The sequence below is a fragment of the Lygodium microphyllum genome, chromosome 28 (assembly GCF_053477565.2).
Source record: "Lygodium microphyllum isolate KBCC chromosome 28, Lygodium_microphyllum_v1.1.10, whole genome shotgun sequence".
NCBI lineage: Eukaryota > Viridiplantae > Streptophyta > Polypodiopsida > Schizaeales > Lygodiaceae > Lygodium > Lygodium microphyllum.
This window is the reverse complement of record NC_141162.1, coordinates 68,194,490-68,218,206: the sequence shown is the minus strand read 5'-3', so window position 1 is coordinate 68,218,206 and position 23,717 is coordinate 68,194,490. Positions and strand designations below refer to the sequence as shown.

The 23,717-nt window shown below is 45.7% G+C and overlaps 1 protein-coding gene across 4 annotated transcripts in view; it reads left to right on the top strand.

Moving 5' to 3' along the window:
* LOC148011567 (uncharacterized) overlaps window positions 1–23,717 on the top strand; it is a 216,135-nt gene that overhangs the window by 54,834 nt on the left and 137,584 nt on the right. For all 4 annotated transcript variants that reach the window (XM_087670066.1, XM_087670065.1, XM_087670067.1 and 1 more), the window contains exons 2-5: window positions 12,274–12,418; window positions 12,531–12,617; window positions 15,458–15,674; window positions 16,294–16,346. In XM_087670066.1, coding sequence (XP_087526192.1) covers window positions 12,274–12,418; window positions 12,531–12,617; window positions 15,458–15,674; window positions 16,294–16,346 — 502 coding nt within the window. The remainder of the gene's footprint in view (window positions 1–12,273; window positions 12,419–12,530; window positions 12,618–15,457; window positions 15,675–16,293; window positions 16,347–23,717) is intronic.

Genomic DNA, 23,717 nt, shown 5'->3' with positions numbered 1-23,717 from the left:
GCAATGCAACTTTCATTGTCACATCGCAGCAATGGAGGACGAGTCTGGGGGCACCCATGCTCCTCCAACAATCTGCGAAGCCACACAACCTCGCATGTGGTGGAAGACGCGGCCCGATACTCCGCCTCAGTAGACGAAAGGGCTACCGTGGGCTGCTTCTTGCTACTCCATGAAATAACACCTGCACCCAAAGTAAAGCAGTAACCTGTCGTAGACCGCCTGTGGTCCACGTCACCGGCCCAATCCGAGTCGCTCCAACCTGCAAGTATAAGATCTGACCCATCTGTCCCTGCGGGGTAATGAATCCCCAAATCAGACGTCCCCCTCAGATACCGAAGTATCCTCTGAGCAGCCTGCCAATGCACCGTCTTAGGTTCACTCATGAACCCTGCCAAGAGCCCAACAGCAAAACATAGATCAACCCTGGTGTTGAGTAGCCAAATCAAAGACCCTATCAACTGTCGATAGCGGGACGCATCCGCTAAAGGAGAAGCTGAATGGGAAGTGGCCTTCCAGTTCAGATCCATAGGAGTAGAGAGGGCCCGACAATCTTCCATCTCAAAAGACACCAAGAGCTCCTGTACATATCTCTGTTGGGAGAGAAAGATCCCCCTCTGAGACTGATAAATCTCATGGCCTAAAAAGAAATGGAGTAGCCCCAAATCCGTCATCTCGAACGTCCGATGTAAAGCTGACTTTGTCTCCTGGACCTGTTGTGCATCATCACCTGTGACAATCAAATCATCAACATATAATACAAACAGCACACAACCATCCTCGGAAGTGTGAACATACAGTTGCGGATCGGCCTTGGACCGCCGATATCCCAACTGAGACTGGAGGAACGAATCAATCTTCTCGTTCCAAGCTCGCGGGGCCTGCTTGAGGCCATACAGGGCCTTCTTCAACCTGTAGACTTTCCCATCTGAAGAACCAAAGCCAGGAGGTTGCTCAACGTAGATCTCCTCCTTCAAATCACCATTCAGGAAGGCCGACTTCACATCCAACTGATAAACAGGCCATCTCCTATGGCCAGCCAAAGCAAGAACAGCTCTAATGGTTGCCATACGAGCTGTGGGGGCAAAGGTGTCATGACAGTCAATCCCTGGGCGCTGGGCAAAACCCTTAGCAACAAGGCGAGCCTTGTGCTTATCCAAAGTACCATCACTGAGATATTTGGTCTTGAAGACCCACTTGACTCCAATCACCTTCTTCTTCGAGGGGCGTGGCACAAGTGACCAAGTGCCATTCCTCTCGATAGCCTCCAACTCAGCTTCCATAGCTTTCTTCCATGGAGCGGACTTTAAAGCCTCCTTCACGGAGGTGGGCTCTCGGTCCTGCATAACACGGGACATCAAACAATAATTGGAGCAAACAAGCTCCGAAGAATGCGCCTGGTGCCTCCGTGACCGCCGCGGACCATCCTGCGGTCCCCACTCCTCAGGAACCCCCTCGATCCCTGAATCACTGAGTGTGTCACGGGCCCAGCGAGGAGGAGGCCGAACCTCCCCTCGTCGTTCTCCATCAGCAGAAGACTCTGGAATGTCCACCGGGGGTAAAGCCTCAGAAGGGTCCGGTGGAACAGTAGACTTTGTGTCAGAAACAGAATCATAATCAAAAGGCACGGGCTCCAGTGGAACTGTAGAAGGAGCCCAACTCTCCCCTGGACCTCCAAGAACGGGATGCTCCTCACCCGTTGACGTAGCCGGAACCTCCACAAACCGCACATCACGGCTAGTATATACATCCCGCTTGACGGGATCATATAGTCGGTAGCCTTGGGATTGGGAGCTGTAGCCAACAAATGCCTGTTTTCGGGAAGCCGCTTCAAATTTATCACGGTGAGCCTTGGGAATGTGAACATAAGCATCACACCCAAAGACTCGAAAGTAAGAAACATCTGGCTTCGTCCCAAAATAAGCCTCAAATGGAGTCATCCCTTCCACGGCCGAAGTAGGGGATCGATTAAGGATGTGGACTGCAGTAGCCACAGCCTCAGCCCACAGAACCTGAGGGGTCTGTCGGTGCTCCATCATGGTGCGCGCCATTTCGATCACACTGCGGTTCTTCCGTTCTAGAATACCATTTTCTTGAGGAGTATTGGTATTGGCAAACTCGTGGTGAATTCCTCTATCTGCACAAAACCGAGCAAATTCATTAGACACAAATTCACCGCCCTTGTCGGATCGCAAGGTCTTCAACTTTCGGCCTGATCGGTTCTCCTCAAAGAGAAGCCAATCCTTGAAGTGCGAGAAAGCTTCTGACTTTAGTGCCAAAAAATAGGCCCATGTCATCCTGCTATAGTCATCCACGATCAGCATGAAGTACGAGCTCCCACGCAGGGACTCATTCCTCATAGGGCCACATAGATCCATAGATACTAGCTCCATCGGTGAAGTAGACCGCCGCGAAGCTGTGTGGGGAATGGCATCCCTATGCTGCTTCCCCCGTATGCAGGAGACACATGGCTGTTGGCTCACCACTATATCCGGCAACCCTCGAACAAGCTGTCCACGTGACGCCCTCCGAAGATAGTCATAGTTCAGGTGACCGAACCGAGCATGCCATAGCTCAGACTGTGACTGTGAGGTAAGAAGAAGAGTAGAGAGGGCAGTGGAAGACTTCAGTTTGTAAATGCCGTTCTTCTCATATCCGGATGAGAGAACCTTCCTCAATCCACGATCAAGGACTCGCACAGTAGAACTGTCAAACTCCACCAAAAGACCAAGGGAGCAAATCTTATGAATTGAAAGGAGATGGTACCCTAATCCTGGTACATGCAAAACCTCTGAGGTATGGGTGCCACCTCGTCCATCCGGAATAAGCTGCATCTTACCCCGACCTGCAACAGAAACTGAAGAGCTGTCGCCAATGAGAACCTGCCCACGCGAAGGTCGTAGTTGGGCAACACCATCTGATGAAGGAGTCATGTGCCGTGAGGCACCACTATCAACAATCCACTCTCGAGCTTGGGGAGCCGTCATCGCAGCATCAGAAGCATTTGGTGAAGCGTCCTCAATGACAACTAGATGTAGAAATGCAGCTGATGAGGGTGTAGCCACCGCTCCAGAATCCTTGGTATCCTTCTTCTTGGTGTTCTTCGTGTCTTTGTCAGGGAAATCCTTCTTCCAATGGCCAGTCTTTCCACAAATATGACATGTGGAGTCTTTGTCCTTGTCCTTCTCCTTGTCCTTCTTGGACTTGTTATCCCCCTTCTTCTTCTTTTGGTCCTTCCCCTTCTTTTGAGAGGCTTGACCTGTCAACGCCTCCGTCTTGGAAGCATTCTGTCCCTTTAACTGTTCCTCTTAGTCCAAGACCATAGGAACCAACTCTTCCCAGCGAAGAGTAGACTCTCGCCCCGAAGCAATAAGGGCAGAGTAAAATGTACTGAATCGTGGCGGCAACTGGGACAATAGTGTGATCGCCATGTCTTCGGAGGAAATCGGCTTCCCCGCATTTTGAACTTGCATCTGTAGCTGCCTTAGCTTGTTAATGTGTTCCCTTAGCGAAGAAGACTTATTGACGGATAAGGTCCGCCTCTGTACCTCCAAAGAAACCCTCTTCATCAGGGTCATCCGATTGTACATTTGATCAAGCTCCAGCCATATCTCACGAGCCACCGTCAAGTGCTCGATGTGAGCGATCACGGCTGTAGTGCATGATAGAAAGAGAAAGGATCGAATCCTGGCATTCAGTTTGTCCCAATGAGACTGGGCCTTGGCTAACTCCGCACGAGCATCGGAAGAGAGTTTGGACTCATCTCTTACCGAAAGCCGGTCAATATCCTCCTGTACCAACTCCGCCAAATCATAGGACTCAAGGATGGCCAGCATCATAACGCGCCAAATGCGGTAGTTGTCGCCGTCAAGCTTCTGATCTGTAGGAAGAGCCGGTAAGACAGGCACCTTCCGGTCCATAATCGCCTGGAACTCCAAGTCCATCTCTGTAGACATCTTCACCTGCAATGCCTTCTCAAACGCAAAAGCAGCCCCCTCTGACTGGGTAAACTCAGCCTGCTAAGGCTCTTCCGCGTCCCGAAGCTTCTTCACCTGCCGGAGGCGATGAAAAAGCAAAACCTGCACTTTTAGGTTGTAAACTCAAACTTCCTCCGCGTCAAACAGCAGTAAACAGCAGCAAATCCACCACCTGTACTCCTTTCCTGTGCGCCCACACTCGTTTTAGCCTTGTTCCAAGGCGCAGCCCTCCTGTCTGCCCTTAAACGCAAAAAACGCAAATTTGTGTCGCGATGGAAACTCCACTTCAGGTTGATTCTGCGCTCAGTCAGCCCTCAAACACTGCTCTGATACCATGTCAGAGTGCAGCGGTGCGGAAGCGTAGGACTGAGAGAGAGAGAACACAGAGAGAGAAGGGAGAGAAAGAGACAGTGGATGATGAAGATCTGCTGTATATAGAATGCTGAATACAAAGATATACACGGGCGTAGTGCGCTGGATTGCGTGTCTCCACCTCGACGATGCGACCTGCTGTCCACCTCGAAGTCTGCTGCAATCTGCACTGTCTGCTGTCTCAAATCTGTGAACAGAGACAGAAATCTGCACGGCACCGGTCTGTAATCTGCGACAGAGAAGAGTGGCCAGACTGCTGGAAATGTCGGGTATTTATTGCCGAAAACTGCCACGAACTGGGGCACCAGAAAATAGGACGCAGCCTGAATAAGTCGGCTGCATTAAATGCAGCCGACTGGGCTGCAGGAAGTCGGACTGCCACGTGGCAGTCCGACTGCACAGTCCGACTGTGCAGCTGCCCTGCTGGTCCGACTGTGCAGCTGCCTGCCCTCCAGTCAGGCTATGATCTCTAACACATTGCTCATGACAGGTATCCGTGTCAGTACATCTTGTCAGTCAAGCCGTCACTAAACTGTCACTGTAGCATAACATGTTAGTGTTTGAGAGAGAGAGAGATCATCAGATGGTGGAAGCCAAGAATTGGGTCATGGGGAAAGTGAATAGGTTATGGCATTGTAGGGACAGTAAAAAGAAGTGGCGGGAAAGATTTATCCAGCTTTGGAAGTCTAAGGTCCTGTATCAGGGAAAAGTTTTTATGTGGCGGCTGCTCATTGGGGGTCTTCCAACGGATGAAGTGCTCCGTGCCCAAAAGATCTCTACTGGGCGTTGTGTTTTCTACACTACGTGTGATGAGACATTGCTTCACCTCTTTGTCTCTTGCCCTGTGATGCGACAGATTTGGAATTTCATTTCCTGTGTGTGGTTCTCGGTGGCTCAGCACCGCCTATCCGTTCGTTCCTGGCTTATGGGAAATATGTCCTCTATGCCCTCTTTGAGTTCAGATTGTTCCTGCCTATTTCATTTCCTCAGATGGACAGCCCTGTGGCATATATGGAGTACTTGCAATGCCTTTATTTTTGATGCAGCATCGGTCATCCATGGACATGTGGCCTGTGTGTGTGAAATAGTGTTATGGAAAATCTCATGTTTGATGTGAGCGGACCTGGTTCTTTCGGATATTGCAGCTCCTTAGCTGGCGATTGTTTGCTCTACTCCAGTTGTTCCTTCTGTCTGATCTATTAGTACTGTTCATGTAATAGGTTGTTCTGGTTGTTTTGAGAGCTTGCAGGCCTCATTTATATATTAGTTACACAGAGAGTGAGAGAGACAGAGTATGCTGACCTGATGGTCTATTGTAATAGAAAGTAAGAGTTATAGAGAGAATGTTGACTTGATGGTCGGATGTAAATATTCACTATCTAATTCAATTTTCTTCATGAAGAGAGAGAGAGAGAGAGAGAGAGAGAGAGAGAGAGAGAGAGAGAGAGAGTGGTTTACGAAAAAAAAGAGAGAGAGAGAGTGGTTCTCCGTGACTTAGCACCGCCTATCGGTTCGTTCCTGGCTTATGGGAAATATGTTCTCTATGCCCTCTTTGAGTTCAGATTGTTCTTGCCTATTTCATTTCCTCAGATGGGCAGCCCTGTGGCATATATGGCGTACTCGCAATGCCTTTATTTTTGATGCAGCATTGTGCATCCATGGGCATGTGGCCCGTGTGCGTGAAATAGTGTTATGGAAAATCTCCTCTTTGATGTGAGCGGACCTGGTTCTTCCGGATATTGCGGCTCCTTGGCTGGTGATTGTTCGCTCTACTCCAGTTGTTCCTTCTGTCTAATCTATTAGTACTGCTCATGTAATAGGTTGTTCTAGTTGTTTTGACAGTGTACAGGCCTCATGTATATATTAGTTACACAGAGAGTGAGAGAGACAGAGTATGCTGACCTGATGGTCTATTGTAATAGAAAGTAAGAGTTACAAAGAGAATGTTGACGTGATGGTCTGATGTAAATATTCACTATCTAATTCAATTTTCTTGATGGAGAGAGAGAGAGAGAGAGAGAGAGAGAGAGAGAGAGAGAGAGAGAGAGAGAGAGAGTCCTTGGTAGGACTGGGACCTTGCAGGTTCGGCTGAATTTGGAAAAGGCCTCAGCTAACCAAGTGTATCATCTTCTGATTAAAGATCATCAATGGCTGGTTACTAAAGCTAATACTATATGGGGATTGCGTAAATCTCAGTTATGGTGGAAGGCAACTGTGATGGAGGGCTGGTTGAACAAGACACCTTTCAACAAATGCAAGGTTTTTCTTTGGAGGGTAATGATTGGTGGTCTTTCGCTTGCTTCAACCCTTTCCAAGCGTCGAATCTCCAACGGCAATTGTTTCTTTTGCATCATGAGTGTGGAATCGGCCGGTCATCAATTTATTTCTTGCCCTCTCGCTAAGAAAATCTGGTCACTCTTGTCAATGGTTTGGCGAGTAGTGGTTGGTTTCTCGCTAAGCCCTTTTGATTGGGTTTTTGTACGGCCCAAATACCCCACACTGGCACAGTCGCATATGAAGATCTTGTTTCACTTTCTTAGATACTGGGGATGTTGGCACAATTGGACCATTCGGAATGCTTTTCTTTTTGATTCAGCCTCTAATGTTCAGGGACATATTGCGAGGCTTAAAGGTCTCTTGCATTGGCAGATAGATCTCATTCGGCACTCTGACTTACTCCCTCGGGGGGACTTACTTCCCTGGCATATGGCAATTTCCTGTGCGTCTTTGCCATGACTTTTGTAACTCTTTTGTTGTTTAGTACTTTAGAAATATAACATCCATTACGAAAAAAAAAAAGAAAGATGCGGGCGATTCTCCAGAGGGTTCTTACGCTCCGGTGGCTTCACCTTTGCAGGACTCCCAATAGCCAAACTGGAAATAGCTTTTGGAGTTCAATTATTCTCTTCTGGAGGAGTATGTTGAGCACAATCATTGAGCCGTTCTTATTTGTGAGGAGGAAGAGATTTTGGACACACAAGTGAATACTCAGGAGGTTCTACGCTCTTGTTTTGCCTTCCATGAGTAAGATGTCATTCTTTTCTTCACCAGATGGATACTTGTCCTCACCCGGATCCATTGGTGGTGGCTGACATCTCTTTTTGAGGCTGATTATGTGGAGGTCTTTGCTGGTACGTGTGGTTTCTATGAGGTTGTCCTCTGTTCTCCTTTGGCACGAGATTTCCTTCTTGCCAGCAGCCCCTCTTCTTTGAGAAATAGTTGGTGCACATTGTTTCTAGGCATCCCACGGTAGACTTCCAATGTTTGCTCAAGCAGGCTTGTCCGGTGTGGGTGGAAGTTGAACACTGCTCGGCAGTTTACTGGCGCCTTTTAAAGGATGCTATGGTCGTAGTGGGCCGTGTGTTGGTGCCCCCCAGCCTAAATGCAACCAATAGAAATTGTTTATGCATGTTATGGGACACAGCCAGAATGAGGCCTAAGTGGCTGCGCTTCAATTGCAGTGGTATGAGGCCTCTTTGGTTTGGGCTCAAGCGGGGAACTTTTGCTGGCCATTGCTTCTCTTGTGCCCAGTCAGGTCACTTTGCAGTTGAGTGCCCAGATTGTAAAAGTACCTTGGTAGATCAGTCCATGGATAAAAGTTCAAAGTGCACCCTCTCGCTATGCTGAGCAGTAGATTGTTCAACTTGATCAGTCTAAGGTCACGCAGTTGGCCCCTCCATGTGCTCTAGATACACAAGGATGGACAGAACCGATGGACTAAAGGTAAAGCGAAGGAGGCCCAAGTACCCATGATGCATCTTGATCCTTCCCCATCACAAAGGCACCCTTTGCACATATTCACGTCGTCGAGACAAGTCTTCAGATGCTCTTGCTGTTCGAGTTTCTACTACCTCTGAGGATCCGCAACCCCCCAAATAGCAATAGTCACATCAATACACCTGCGATCCTCCACCTCAACTCAGATTTGATGCTGCGGGTCGAGTCATTACACCTTGGGATCACAAGTATCTAGGCTCTACTTCCCACTTTCTAGATGGACCTTCTTCCTCGCACACCGAGCATGAGAAACCCAATCCTTTCACGGTGTTGGGAGACTTTGAAGATGGAGTTTTGGAGACATTGGCAGCAAAGGCCCAGGCCCTTTTTTTGTAATTAATATAAATCTTCATTATGAAGAGAGAGAGAGAGAGAGAGAGAGAGAGAGAGAGAGAGAGAGAGAGTTTTGAATTTACGAAAAAAAAAAAAAAAAAGAGAGAGTTTTGAATAGAAGCTTTGAGGGCAATTTCCAGCAATTAATTATCAGCTGAAAATTAATTACCCTCTTGTCCTTGCCCACTAATTGACCACTCGCCATTCACATTTAATGTGCTAAGCCCTTTGAACTTGAAAGTTGTTTAAATGCTTTAATTTTGGCTGGTCCAAATGACACCACCAATTTAGCATAAATTGCACTACTTTTAACAATGTCTCCGATTGCCCAACTTAGGTTTTGGTTCCTTCATTGTGAACAATTGTCCTTGCATCACACTAGCCACCATCTCTGCTTTTCGAGTTTCAAAAGCTTTGCTCAAAGCTACCAATCTCATGATTCTTGGATCTCGAGTGTTGTAACCACTAGTTAGAGTTGAAAGAGTGCTGAATGTGGAAGGGCAGTAAGCTCATCACCAAAATGCAGTAGTCTGGAGGCTGAAATTTGGTAAATGCAGCAGTGTACCACATGAATAAGGCTGGAAACTGATCATTAAGGCTGTAAACAGTAGGGCACCAGCTGAGGAAGGTGTGTTGGATGTTATACATGCCTGCACTACACAAAACACGAGCTGGCTGATGTGGGTTATAAGGCTGATCAACAGGGTGGCCAGCTGAAGCAGTTAACACAGCTGTCTGGGAAAGTAAATGTAGTTGCTAGCAGTTGGAAACAGTTGTCAGCAGTAGTGGACATGTGCTCGGTGGATGGGCTACAGTCGACGATGGTTGGAGGATAGATGGTGATGGGCTGCAGGCTGGAAATATGGCACCAACAATAGCAAAGAGGGTGAAGGACTGATGTGACCTGCAAAACAAAGATAGGTTGAATGGTGGGCAACTTGTCTATTTATAGATGTAGAAGGATCCACCCAAATTAAGGTTTTGTATATGGAATGTAGAAACTCTCTAGGACTGTGTGCACTGTTTAATGAAACTTTTGGTAGCTTACATGTTTTGGGGTTGTTTTAAAGAGCTAATTAGTTTGTAATGCATTTTTAGCTCAACAACCAAGGCATCAGACAAATGGTTTTTGTTTGCTGGGCAATGGCCTATAGGACTTGCAAAAGGTGACGAGACCACTATGAATTATCTTTCTTTTATTTTATTTTCTTCTTTTAAAAAAAAGGTGAATTGGTATTCATGGGGAAAATAGGGACGGTTGGCTCCAACATCACAAAACAGAAAGACTATCCCAATCACCCATTAGGTTGTCTGTAAGGAGGAAAGTGTATAGAGATATGTGCTATTGCTGCCAGAGGAGGTGGTGCCATAGAGACTACCATATAGTGATTTTCATGCTTGGCCAAAAGATAGGTTTTCCCCTCATCCAAAGCATTTTGTTCACAAAAACAATGCCAATCTATGATTTTATGTTAGGGGTAATGCTAAGTTTCATGCTTAAAGAGAATGCTGTGCTACAATGCCACTTGGACAGTGACCTCATAGGGATATTATTCACTTGCCCAAGCGCCCTTTTACAATTATCTTATCAAGATGAAAGTGGATGATGATACAAAGTACAAATGTTATTCATAGAATAGTGATCAAAATCCTGTAAGCACTAAGAGAAGCTGTCTTCTCTCACCTTTGGCTTGTGGAAGAGAGAGCGATGTCATGTTGATGTCAAAGGGGAGGGAACACCTATGCTGATCTGTGGATAAAGATACTATAGGCTTGGGTGGTCAATCGGTTTGGTCAAAATATCAGCAAAATTGTTTGATGATTGTACGAAGGCACTCTTTGGTGAAATGATAGTGTACGCTGACATGATTCATCTTCAGACTGATGATGGGGTTACCGGCTAGTGCAATCACACTCTAGTTGTCACAGTAGATCATAGTCTATATGGTGCATGGACATTGTAGCTTTCCCAACAAGCTTCTTAGACAGATGGCCTCAATATTGTCATTGTAGAGAGCCCAATACTCAGCCTTGGCAATGGAGGTGGCAATCATCTCTTGTTTACAGCTTGACCAAACAATGGAAGATGTGTCCAAAGAGAGAATGCAGCCACCATGGGAATGTCGGGTGTTAGGATCTCTTGCCCAATTACAGTTAGTATACCCTTGCAAAATCAAACCTTCATCAAAATGTAAGCCAAAAGAAAAAGTACACTTAACATATCTCAACACATGCAAACATTCAATCTAATGTGAAAGTTTCGGTGCATTGAAATATTGACTGTGCAATGAAATTGAATAAGCTGAAGTCTAGCCTAGTATGAATAAACCACAAGGGCTTTTCTGCTGCAGAACAATAGGTATGTTGATCTACAGGCCATGCATGAGGATGCTTAGTAAGCTTCATGGTGGGTTTACGTTTGTGGCTATGGGCTGTGTCTGATTTGTGCAGTACTAATCCACTTACTGACGGGCATATTTCTGCTGAAATACAAAAATCCCATCCCATGACAGACAATCTCCACACCCAAAAAATAAGATAGCTGACTGAGGTCAGTCATTTCAAATGTGAAGTAAAATTTGGCCTTTATATCTGCTATGGTGACAGAATTTGAGCCCATGATCAATAGATCATCAACATAGAGTAGAATATAGAGTATAAGTTTGGGTCATAAGAGTTAGATGGTAACTATGTGACCTAAGAAAATAAACTTTCCCCTTTGTTGTATATTTTTTTGTTTTAGGCAGTCTGGTTCAGAGCTGTTTGTATACCGTATTTTGCCTTGTGGTACATTGTCCCTGGATTTATTAGTAGAATTTTCTTTTCTCTGAAAAAAAGAGAGAAAAATGTACTGAATAACACCTGAATTAGAGGGACATTCCATAACTCCCCAGTTGGGGGGAAGATATCCAAAACAGTAGTAAGAGAATCAGTCTGGGGTTATGTAATGCCAAGCCATGTGGGGAATCGCTAGATGGAAGAAAGTACCAAACTCATAACTATAAACCTCTTGCCTGTTATGCCAAGCCATGTGGGGGATCCCTAGATGGAAGAAGGTGCCAAACTCCTAACTATAGACGTCTCTTGCCTCTTGCTCATGCAATCTCAGTCACATCTGTGACAGCTCTCAGCTTTGCAAATGGTCTCAGTCCATGTAGAGATAAGGGTCCTGGAAGTAAAACTATGCTTCTACTCCACAGCCTCGCTGCAACTCACTCTCTAGGTGACTTCCAAAGTCGACAATTGGAGATAGGGACCTAAGGACAACTGATTGATTTCAGATATATTTCTTTAGTAATTTGGAGATGAAGCTGTAGAGTTTTCTTATAAACATGTATCTTTAAATCAAATATTAAGTACTAACATGATTGTTTTGTGGTTTTTGTTCAACTATTCTTGTTTCTGTTTTGATTTTTACTTTTGTCACCTTTCTTCAACAATGCACACGATTGGGATTGTGATGAAATGTGTATTTCTTAAAGAAAATTTGAGTCTTTTCTGGTATGCGTTGTCATTGACATGCTTGGAGATCTATGAAGTTTCATAAATGATGACTGAGAAAGATCTTATTTCATCAATGATCCTAGAAGCTTCAGTACAGCTGTTCCCATTGGAACAAGTAGTCAAGAGATTCTTCGTGAATCCTGATCTTATGCCGAAAACCCGGTTCCTTTGGAAAATCATGGATAATTTGTTTATCAACTTCTTTTTCAAAAGTATTTAAAAGTTTTCTATTGGAATTTCTTTGGTGTCATTAAAAAGAATTCTGCTGCAACTTGATGCTTAGTATTCTGAATAGTTTCTCTCTTTGATGTAGATATTGAAGCTATGACTCAAAGAACAGGAAATTACAAAAAATTTCCTGTCTTTTTGAAAATGCTATATTCTGCTATCCGGCAGGACTCCGACAGCGTTTTTGTGGATTTACTCACTTACCATGACCTTGAAACATTAAGATCCAGGTACAGTGCTTCTTGTTAGCTTATGGACTATATGCAGGAGCCTGTGACATTGGAAGAAGTTTCCTTTGCATGTCAATGACTTCTGATGCAATTTAATGCTCCACCTGAACAGGAAGACACGAAATATGGATCGGATATTAATGTCACATAACAACAACAAACGATACCTGATCTTGACCTATATTGGAGAATTTGATAGGTAAATCCAATCATCTACCTTCTTTTAGTGAGGCTATATGATGTTGGAAAACAAGTGATGAAAACCTTTTTCCAAACAAAGTAACATAATCAGTTCCTTCTCTCTCTAGTTTTATTGCAATAATTGACTAAAGTTTCTAGCATTATGATGAGTTTTTGCCTGTGTAACAAACATGGACATCCGAATGAACTTCCTAACCTGTGAGCTCTCCACCTTCATTTTATTTGGTCCTGGAAAAAGTTTTGAGATTATATGGTTAGGAATGTGAATCGTCCTTTGTGAAGCTCATCTAGAGAAGAGGAAAATTTTATTAAAAAATCCCCTTGGGACAGTATCAATAGAGAGTACTAAGCAGCTATATGGGGGAACCATACCAAAAAATATACAAGGGAAGTCAATTACAAGGCCCGAATTAATCTCTCCTCCTTATAGTCTCTGAACTTCCATGTATCCTCTCTTATCTCCTACACAAAGTATGGACAATCTCTATCTAAAGCTTGGAGTCTCTGGAGTCTGCAGTAGATTTGTCCAATAAATCTATGGCATGACTGCATCTGGCAGTCCATATGCATCCAGTAGTTGCCGATATGTTTATTAACTTCTCTGGAAATTGCAGTGATTTGTTCTTTTGGGCTTGATCTATGCAATCAGATGTATTCTTCGTCTCAATTTTTACTTTAGGAAATGACAATGGTAACATACCTCTTTGAGAAACCTGTGGCAGCTTAATTTGATTGGCATCTACCAATTTAACCACAATTCCTCTTGTGTCTTAGTGGCAAATGCCCATTGGCACAACTATTGACTTAGATAAGAGTCCTAGGGGCCCTAGAACAAAGCTCCTCTAAATAGCTGGCCATCGTACATACTGGGCCAATTAAACCAAACATGACTTTGAATGAAAGTGGCACATGCAACTTGGCTAGGGTGGAGAGTACAATCTTGAGAGTCACGGCAAGGGCACATCAAGTGCCAAAGTCAGTGCGGTGAGTGAAAGGACTCAAATTCTTTTTTGCTTGAGCAGATAAGATTGGTCACATGATGGAGGAGTGAGGAAGCATAGGACGTTTGAAAGGGGCAAATTGGTATAGCTTGGCCATGGCAAACCCTGAATGAATAGTGTTTTGATATCTGCAAATCCAATAGTTATCCTACAATGTGTGCATGTACACAAAGATCGGAAAATGGACCTTGAGGCAGCACTGGTTGTATTGCAACATCTGCTGATACTGCTTTGCCAACTCTTTACGGAAAACTGCATCCTGAATGAACAGTGGTTTGATATCTGCACACCCACTTCCTAGCTTGCGGTTCTATACTGAAAATTCATTCTAGGATAAGCCCAAACGATTTTATGTTTTTTTTGCAAATAAAATGTGGCTGGTTATATTACTCAAAAAAACTGATTACAACAGAGTGCTCATGCTCAACAGACTAGCTGGAGCTGATGCAGAAACACAAATACATCATGTGTACAAGCCTCTCAAGGCGGTCTAGGGGGGGATGGGGGCAAGAAGCCATGGAGGCGGGGTGTATCGCCATCTGGGGCTGCCTGCCTGCATCACGAAAAACAGGTCCTGGCCGCCCTAGGTATGCATGAAATGACAATGGAGCTCTTGACGAGCCCTAGACTCGCCTTGCACCTGATCCCAATGGCCGTGGAGGGAGTGGATGATGGAGGTCCAGAGCTCTGCTAAGGTTGCCTGTGCTGAAAGTCTCTCTCCGCTAAAAGTCTCCTGACACCGCGCCTTCTAGATATGCCATCCAGTAAGACTCCCTATGATCTCCCATACCTCAGAGCGGTATACAGTGGGCTCCAGTACCTGGCGGATGGGTAGAGCCTCCAAACCGACCACTGCGCACGACCCTGCCTCAATGATGAATATCGTGTCTTGCATCCCGGCCTCATACAGAAAGTGATGGCCCTGGCTGACTACCTGCCAGTAGAAAGCTCCTAAGCCCAAAAGATTAATTTTAGGGTATAAGACTAGAAATTTCGTAGCTCACCATGGCAGATTAGATATGTGAGAGGTTTTAGTAGTCTTGCTGGAATAGCTGAAGTGTAGTTTTTTGGGTAGTCAATATTGAGTTTAATGATAAGTGTCACAATATTCCTTATGACTGATGAGAGGTTGTAGGTCATGCTTCAAACAGGGCTATTAGACTGCAGTCTCAACTGTATAGTTGCTTAGTGAAGTCAATATCAAATATAATGATTGGTATCCCAATGTTTCTTTGAGACTGATGGGAGTTTGTAAGTTGGTACTAACTCCCTTTGTGAGGTGCAGAAGCAGGTGCAATACCATTGTTGGGCCTTGCACCTGACTCAAAAGGGCTAAAAATAAAAATCCATAAGAACTTCTGGCAACAGTCATGTGTCAGGGAAGGGACATCCTGTTTAAGTGCTTTAGGGTATGCAAAGGGAAATCCCTACAGTGATTAGACAAGGGAGAAAGAAGTTGAGGGAATTGAATCATGCTTTGCCAAGCATTGTAGGGGGATTTCGTATTTTGAGGAGCCACTAGAAGTTCTCTGGAAAGGAATTCAGGAAATTTGAATAAAGTGAAGTTCAGAATTTAGCAATATACAAAAAAGAATATAGGACAAACAAGCATACGGCACCTTCCAAAGTGACTAAGTGAAGCCAGGAATTTACTTATTACTTCTTAAACCATTTGCATGGATATGAGTTCGGTGTTTTTGAAAATAAATTCCAGGATGCATTTTTAGTAGTAAATTTAAATCAACCTGCAGTATAAGCCTGGGAAAATGGATATGTGGTTTCTTTACCTTTTTGACTATTAATTCAGCTCAACAGAATGGGTCCTTATACTTGACAGAATACATTATCCCTTGCCATTAACTCATGAGGAGAATCCAGAACCTGATGTCTTAAAAAGAACAATCAAGAGATTGAGGATCGAAGTGGAGAGCCTAAGGAAACAGCTAGAAGTTGACCAAGCAAAAGAAAAACCTTCAGAGTATAATGAGGATAAGGAGATGAATAATAGTGATATACGGAAACTTCAAAAAGAAAATACAAGGCTTACTTTACAGGTCCCTCTCAACCCTCTTCTAAGTTCCTATGACTAGTCTTAGTTCTATATGGTCTGAAAGATGGGATGGATATTAGGTTTTGTGGTGTCTGTTTTTGCATGTAAGCTGGGGTCTCTCCCCTTGTGACCAAATGGCATAATAGTAACTTGGCTGACATAGCACCTGAAGGACTGACCATGTATTCTAGCTTCATGTAATTGGATACTTCTAGTTCGAGTTTGGTGCTTTTGCATGATCCATCATATTGTGAATGCTGGTCCTAAAGCATGAACAAAGAAATTGACTGGGCTGTGGTTGATAGTTCTACTTACATAGTATGCTCTTACTAAAGCATCATAAGGTTCAACTAATTAGTTGGAAGGAGTAATAAAATACATGTCGTATGACAATTATGTGATTTAATTACGTGAGACTTGAAGGTGGCACATAATTATGGTAATATGGTTGCTTTTGACTGCATCCCTTTGCATAATTTAGCTCTCTTGTTTTATTTAGTTGGCTTTGACTCTTCCCAATGATGATAATGTAGAAGCTCTTTTGTACCTATTGCAGTTTCAAAGTATGAGATGAAACCATGCTAACTAACAAATTTGTACTTTGATGAACTTCCAAACTGCAGCTTCATTCTCTTGAGGATTCAATGATGCAGCATCTTGGCTACATGAACAACAAGTAAGGAGGTTGATTAAGTTATAAATATCTGATCATTTATAGTTACAAAGAAAAATCTGTGAGGGAATCATTCTTCTTCTCCAAAAAGGGGAGTTTCTATTTTAGGCACCTTAGTTATGATTATCACTAAGGTAAAAGACAATTACAAAATCACCAAAAGATGGGTGATGGACAGCAAGGGAAAGGCATCTCCTTGGCTTTCTGGTCAAAGGAAAGTCAACTATTATGCTAATGAAATAACCAGTCCAGTGGGCTGCAATACTAAGTCATGTGAGAAAACCTTACATGGAAGAATATGCCAGTCTTTGAGGTGCATAGAAAGGTTTCTTGTCTCCTGCTATGTGGTCAGACTCTCCTGTCCAGATGCAAAGTTTCTCGGAAGTAGAGGTATGTGCTGCTCTATAGCCTCACTGTATTGTGCTGTCTCAATGTACCAATGATATCTGGTAGGCTATGCTTCCTTGAGAGTCCTAGTATCCAAGGTGGATCCCTTGTCCATGACCCATGCTACTTTCCTAGTTTACAATAAGTTTTCCATGAGTGTCATGGATACTGATCTGAGGGATCTCCTCCAAACCTACTTAGCCTTGGGAGAACCCTAATGCAGTGCCTTTGAGTCTTCAGTCCCCTCATATCTCGAACAAGCAATAGGGCCTCTGCCAACTCCAAACCAGAGGATGATTCACTGTATGAGGGAGGTCTGAAGGAGCATCTCGATGTAAGAGACCATGGCATGCCTGCTTATGGTCCTCTTTTATGAGTGTTAGTTATAAAATACCTCCGTGTTTGAGCACACCTTAGTGTGTTATGTGTTATTGTGTATGTATAGGGGTGAGCACCCTCTATACCACAAAGAATTTAGTCACAATCAAAGGGTTGGGTGTATACCTTAGCCTGTGTATAGAGGCTCTATCATTTGTACTTCCATATCACACATCACATCAATCTATCTCTTTCAGCTTTTGTCTTGTACTTGCAACTCTCTCATTTTTGTGTAAAGGGTAGTTGTATTAATTACTAGAAATGTGAACTACAAGAGTCACATTTGAACCATATGATTGACAAAGAAACTAAAGAAGCTGCAACATGCCAAGAAAGCAAATCATCCTTGGGAAGGATGCTTGCATATTGGATGATGCTAAACTGCCAACGAAGAAGACCTCTCAGACGGGCTATGGACTGCGCACTCCAGAAAGAGAATAAAAAATGAATGCATTCCATCACTTGTATTTCATGTTTCGGGTAATTAATAGGATTACCCTTTACGAGAGAGAGAGAGAGAGAGAGAGAGAGAGAGAGAGAGAGGAGGTTGAGAGAGAGGGAGAGGCGAGAGAGAGAGAGAGAGAGAGAGAGAGAGAGAGAGAGAGAGAGAGAGAGAGAGAGAGAGAGAGAGAGAGAGAGAGAGAGAGAGAGGAGGATGCGATGGCGGCGGTCCGCGTCCTGCCCCTGCGCCCTCGAACGACGCCCTGACGCGCCTGTCGCGTCGCTGTCTGCCAGCCTGTGAGCGCCCTTCTGCACGCGGGCGCCGTCTTGTGGCAGCGCAGCATCAGCTGTCGACGCCCGTGCCCGCCCGGCCCGTCACCTACCTCTGCAGCCCGTCGCTTCCTTTGACGCAGTTGTCGCCTGCAGGCCTGTCGCCTGCGGCTGAGCCCCTCACCTGGCGGCCTGTAGGTCCCTCGTTTTCCTCGTCCTGCCATCGCCAGCCTGAGCTGCGGGCTCTGTACCTGCGTTTTGTCCGTCTGCCCTGCGTATTAGGGTTTCTGCGGCCGAGGCTCCTGCCCTGCCCCCTCGACTATCCCCCGCTGCCGTCAACTGCCAGCCCTCTGTTCCACCCTCAGGCCCCTGCTCTGTTGGAATTCCGCCCTGCCACACGCGTTCGTGGGACAGGCCGCGACTGAGGCTGACAGGTAACGCTCAAATTTCATCGCCTGTGTTTGTGGAACCCGCCCTTGGACAGCGTCGCTGTACAGAAAAGGACGAGAGCGAGAGAGCAAGAGAGCGTGCAAGCGAGAAGACAGCAGTATGGCTGGCCTTGATATGGATTTTCTTGACCGGACGGTGGCAGCCCTTGGCCCTGATTCCGATGCAGAAGAGCCAGAGGATATGGTGCCATGCATGGAGGAGCTGCCTCCGGGTTCTGAATTACCGGGTGCTGAACTGCCGCCTGCTAGCAAACGCTCCAAACATACTCCTGATGAGCCAATGGGTCCTCAGGAACGTTCCTATGCGCAAGTGGCCTCTGATCCTGTGGATTCGCAGGAAATTGACTGGGAGCATTTGCTCGACTTCGCCAATACTCTGCTTGGCGATTATGTCCAGCACAATAATGAATCTTTTTCTGAAGCAGGAACGGATGATGTGTTGGAAGCTACGGTGGACCCCAAATCAGTCTTGCGATCCTTCTCGGTATTTTATGATCGTGCGGTTATACTTTTCTTCACTGGCAGGATCCCAGTGCTGTCGCATATTCGCCAATGGCTGCACCATTTATTGCAAGGGGAGTGTGTTGAGGAGATCTTCCTTGGTCCTCGAGGCTTTTATGAGGTGTTGCTGAAATCGGAAATGCATCGAGCTGAGCTCCTGTCCAAGTTGCCACTATTCTTTGATCGCCGCTTGGTCCATGTGGTGCCCTGGCGCCCCATGGCTGACTTCCAGAGTCTGCTTCAACGAGAATGTCCGGTGTGGGTGGAAGTGGAAAATTGCCCGGTGGTTTATTGGCCCATGTTGAAGGATGCGATGGCAGTTGTGGGAACAGTGCTGGTTCCCCCAAGCCTCAGGGCAATGAACCGCAACCGTTTATGCATGTTATGGGACACGGCCAGGAAAAGGCCCGCGTGGCTTCGCCTCAATTGTTCAGGCATGCACCCTCTGCATTTTCGATTGAAATGGGGCAACTTTGCGGGACACTGCTTCTCATGTGGTAAACTGGGGCATTTCATGGCTGAATGCCCTGAAAGGCAACCGTCTTCGGAGGATGCGCAGGTGGTGCGGCCCAAGGATGACATGGTGCTTGACGCCCCGCACCAGGAAGCCCTTCCGTCACCTCCTGTCATGGATAAAGGCAAACAACAGGTCCTGGGTTTGGATTCCCGTCGTGCTGACTGGATTGACGCACGTCCAAAAAAAGGTAAAAAGTTGGATGCAGGCCTGGCGGATCCGGGCCCTTTTGCTGCCCAGGACTCCATGCGCACGTATACGCGCAGAAAAGAAATGGTCACTTCACAGCAGGCTGCGCGTACCACGGCCCCATCTGCCCCCCGTAATCAGTCCCCAAGGAAAGCCTTTACCGACGGCCCCAAAGGCCCTCCTGCTCAGCTGGCGTTTGATGCCAAAGGTAATGTGATTACGCCTTGGGATCGGCATTATCCCCGCCCCACTCCCAAGCCAGTGGATCTCCCTTCTACCTCTAAAGCAGGGCGCCCGAATTCGTTTGCAGTATTGGCTGATTTCCTGGATGAGGGCGTCTTGAATACTCTTGCGGAAAAGGTGAAATCGAGGCAACAGGCGCCTCGTTCCTGACTCCCTTTTTTGAAGATATCTCAAGCTAGCCACGTGGACTGTGCGAGGCATTTGCTTTCGCCATAAGTCACATGCCACGTGGCCTGTCCTCCTGTGCCTCCTGTAATCTGAAAGAGACAGAGAGAGAGTGGTTTAGGGCATTCGTGCCTCTTGTAATCAGAAAGAGAGAGAGAGAGAGTGAGAGCATTTCTTCACCCGATGGCTTAGTGTCATCAACTATCTTGTAATCAAGTAATCTTGTTTGAGTGAGAGAGAGTGAGAGAGATTCCACACGATGGCTTAGAACCATCGTCTCTCTTGTAATCATGTAAACTTGTACTTTTTTTTCGTAATTAATATAATTACCTTTTACGAAAAAGAGAGAGAGAGAGAGAGAGAGAGAGAGAGAGGTTTGTCCTCATAGTCTTTCGTCACTTTATTTGAGGACCTGATGGTCTGATGTAGCAGAACACACACACACACACACACACACACACAGAGAGAGAGAGAGAGAGAGAGAGAGAGAGAGAGAGAGAGAGAGAGAGAGAGAGAGAGAGAGAGAGAGAGAGAGAGAGAGAGAGAGAGAGAGAGAGAGAGAGAGAGAGAGAGAGAGAGAGAGAGAGAGAGAGAGAGAGAGAGAGAGAGAGAATGCCCTGTATGGGTTGAAGTGGAAAATTGTCCGGCTGTTTATTGGCCACTGTTGAAGGACGCCATGGCCGCTGTGGGCATTGTTCTGGTCCCTCCAAGTTTAAGGGCCGTGAATTGTAACCGGTTGTGTATGTTATGGGACACTACTAGGAAAAGGCCTGCGTGGTTACGTCTCAATTGCTTTGGCATGCATCCTTTACACTTTCGTTTGAAATGGGGCAATTTTGCAGGACATTGCTTTTCCTATGGAAAATTGGGGCATTTCATGGCCGAATGCCCAGAGTAGGAACACACTTCAGATGCTGGGCATGTTGCGCTGCCCATGGAAGAGATGGTGTGTGATGCCCCGTCGCAGGATGCTATTCACCCACCTAAAGTTCTGGATAAAGGTAAACAACGGGTTTCAGGTTTGGATTCCCGTGGCACAGACTGGGTTGAAGTACGCGCAAAAAAAGGTACCAAGGTTGTTGGCATGGAGAATTTTGTGCCTTTTGCATCACAAGATTCCATGCATGCTTATATGCGCAGGAAAGAAATGTTGCCTTCGGAGCACTCTGCTCTTGCTATGGTTTCCTCAGCCCCCCATCCTCAGCCCACTCGGAGAGTGTATTCGGATTGTCCAAAGGGTCCACCTGCTAAGCTGACTTTTGATACCAGAGGCAACGTCATTACCCCGTGGAATCGTCGTTATCCCCGTTTCATCCCCAAGCCAGCAGATATGCCGTCTACCTCCAAATCTGGTCCACAGAACTCTTTTGCCGTGTTGGCTGATTTCTTGGATGAGGGAGTCTTGGACATTCTCACAGAAAAGATCAAATCGAGGTAAGTTGTGTCTCGTACCTAATTTTCTTTTGAATACACATGAAAATAGCCACGTGGAATGTGTGAGGAATTTGTTCTCGCCACAAGCAACATGCCATGTGGACTGTATTGCATGAGAATCAGTGGGATGTCTTATGTGCTGTTGAACACAAGAGTCACGGTGAAGCCGGAAAAGTTGTGGATTTCCATGGTTTTCGTTTGTTCTATGTAGGGACACAGGTCATGCATTATTCTGGTGTGCTCATGATTGTACATGAAAAATATCAGCCTCTTCTTATTAAAAATGATGTGCATGGCTGCTTTGTGGTGATTGAAATTTTATTCGAAGGAGAGATCTTATGGTTACTTAGTCTCTATGCTCCAAATAATCCTTTATCTCGCTGAGAGCTTTGGCATACTTTGCAGACTTCCTTGTCACTTGGCAGACGGGGCTTCTTCATGGGGGATTTCAATATGTGTGTTGATTCTTCGCAGTCCACATGGAAGCATTTGGTAATGGACGTGCCGGAAAGCCGCATGTGGCATGAGTTGGCTCTTGCTGTTCTTAAGCAAGATCTCTCGTCCTGGCTGCACCCATCTTCTACAGGGTTTACTTTCCATTCCGCTCAGTATGCAACAACATGGTCACGGCTGGACCACATATACATCATGCAGGATGATGATTTCCTCCCTGAGATGCTCGAAGTGGAAGTGTTGCAGCAATATGCCTTGTCGAACCATTTCCCTCTGTAGCTTGAGCTGCTCGCACAACCCATTGCACCTTTTAAGCAATTTCTGGAGAAACTCCCTTTGCGTTTTAACTCGTCTTATTTGAAGCATGCAATCTTTCAGGGTTATATGCAGCAATTGATTGATAGATTCTTAATGGACTTCTCCTCTCAAGGCACTGCTTCGTTTGAACGATTGCTCTCTAATGTGTAGCGGGTTGCTTGGCAGTATGGGATCCATCATGCCTCTCTTTGTCGGCAGCGTTGGCAAGCAGCGGATGACTTGCTGTTTTTGGTCCGTTCTCTGCTGGTGGACACTCTAGATGATGCATTTTTACTAGCACTGGCAATGCGTGTGGCTGATCTTATTTAAGAGTTTCAGTTGAAATCGTATCAGCAGGCCAAATTGCAGCATCTGACGGAGACTTTGCAAGATAATGCGTGTCAGACTCATAAGTTCTTTTGAGCTCTCCATGCCTCTCCTGCTCGAGAGAATATGACTAGACTCCTGGATGCAGAAGGCCACCTGGTCCTTGATCCGCAGACTATTGTGCATATGTGTAGGAATTATTTCCTCGACCTTCTTGGTTCCACTTCTCCACCTTCAGCCCAAACTACTTAGGCCCGTTCAGTTTTTTATGACCTAGTCCGCAATCAGGTTCTGTAGGACATGCAAGCTACTATGGAGTCAGATATTTGTGAGGCGGAGGTTATGGATGTTTTGTTACACTTGCCCAAGGATAAAAGTCCTGGCTGGGATGGTCTCACCAATGAGTTCTTTGAGGTTTTTGCTATCCAACTGGCGAAACCATTGACGGCTTTGTTTCAGCAAGTGTGGGAAACGGGGATTATGCCTTTCTCATGGAAAGAAGGACTTATTAAACTGCTTCCAAAAGTTCCTTCGCCATCTATGTTGAAACATTGGTGCCCAATTTCTTTGATGGGTTCTATGTACAAAATCTTTTCCAAAGTAATGGCGAATCGGCTCCACAAGCATCTCCCTGCCATTGTGCATCCTCTTCAATATGGTTTCATTAAGGGCCAAAACATTCTGCACAATGTATTAAATGCGCAACTGGCGATTGATTATGCAAGGCATTCTAATCAGGAGGTCGTACTGATTCAATTGGACTTGGAAAAGGCTTTCGACTATCTGGACTGGTCTTTTGTTGGAGAGCTTATGTCTGCTATGGGCTTTGGTGATCGGATGTGTCGTCTGATCTACATCATCAGTGCAGCGGCGTCTTCGCGAGTCATGTTGAATGGAGGCGTTACCGAGCCATTTGTCCTTGCCCGCTCTGTCAGACAGGGGTGCCCTTTGAGCCCTCTCTTCTTTGCCCTTGTGACTCATCCAGTTCTTTCGATGTTATCTCATATGGCAGCTTCCACTCAATTGGTTGGATTGTCGCTTCCTTTTGGACAGTATTTCATTAGTCAATCCTTGGCTGATGACAGCTTTATGATTCTGCGTGCGGACAAGGATAACCTTCGCAAAGCATTGGATGTTTGGGCTCTCTTTGGTTAGGCTTCCGGTCTTCGCATCAATGCGTTGAAATCAGCCATTCTCAGTTGCACGGAGTCACATTTGTAGTCATTGAACTGGCAGGGTATCGTTGTGCCTCATGGCTCCATTGTCAGGCATCTTGGGTACCCCTTGGGTGTTGATGTTCCCCCAAAGCAGCTTCTATAGTGGATT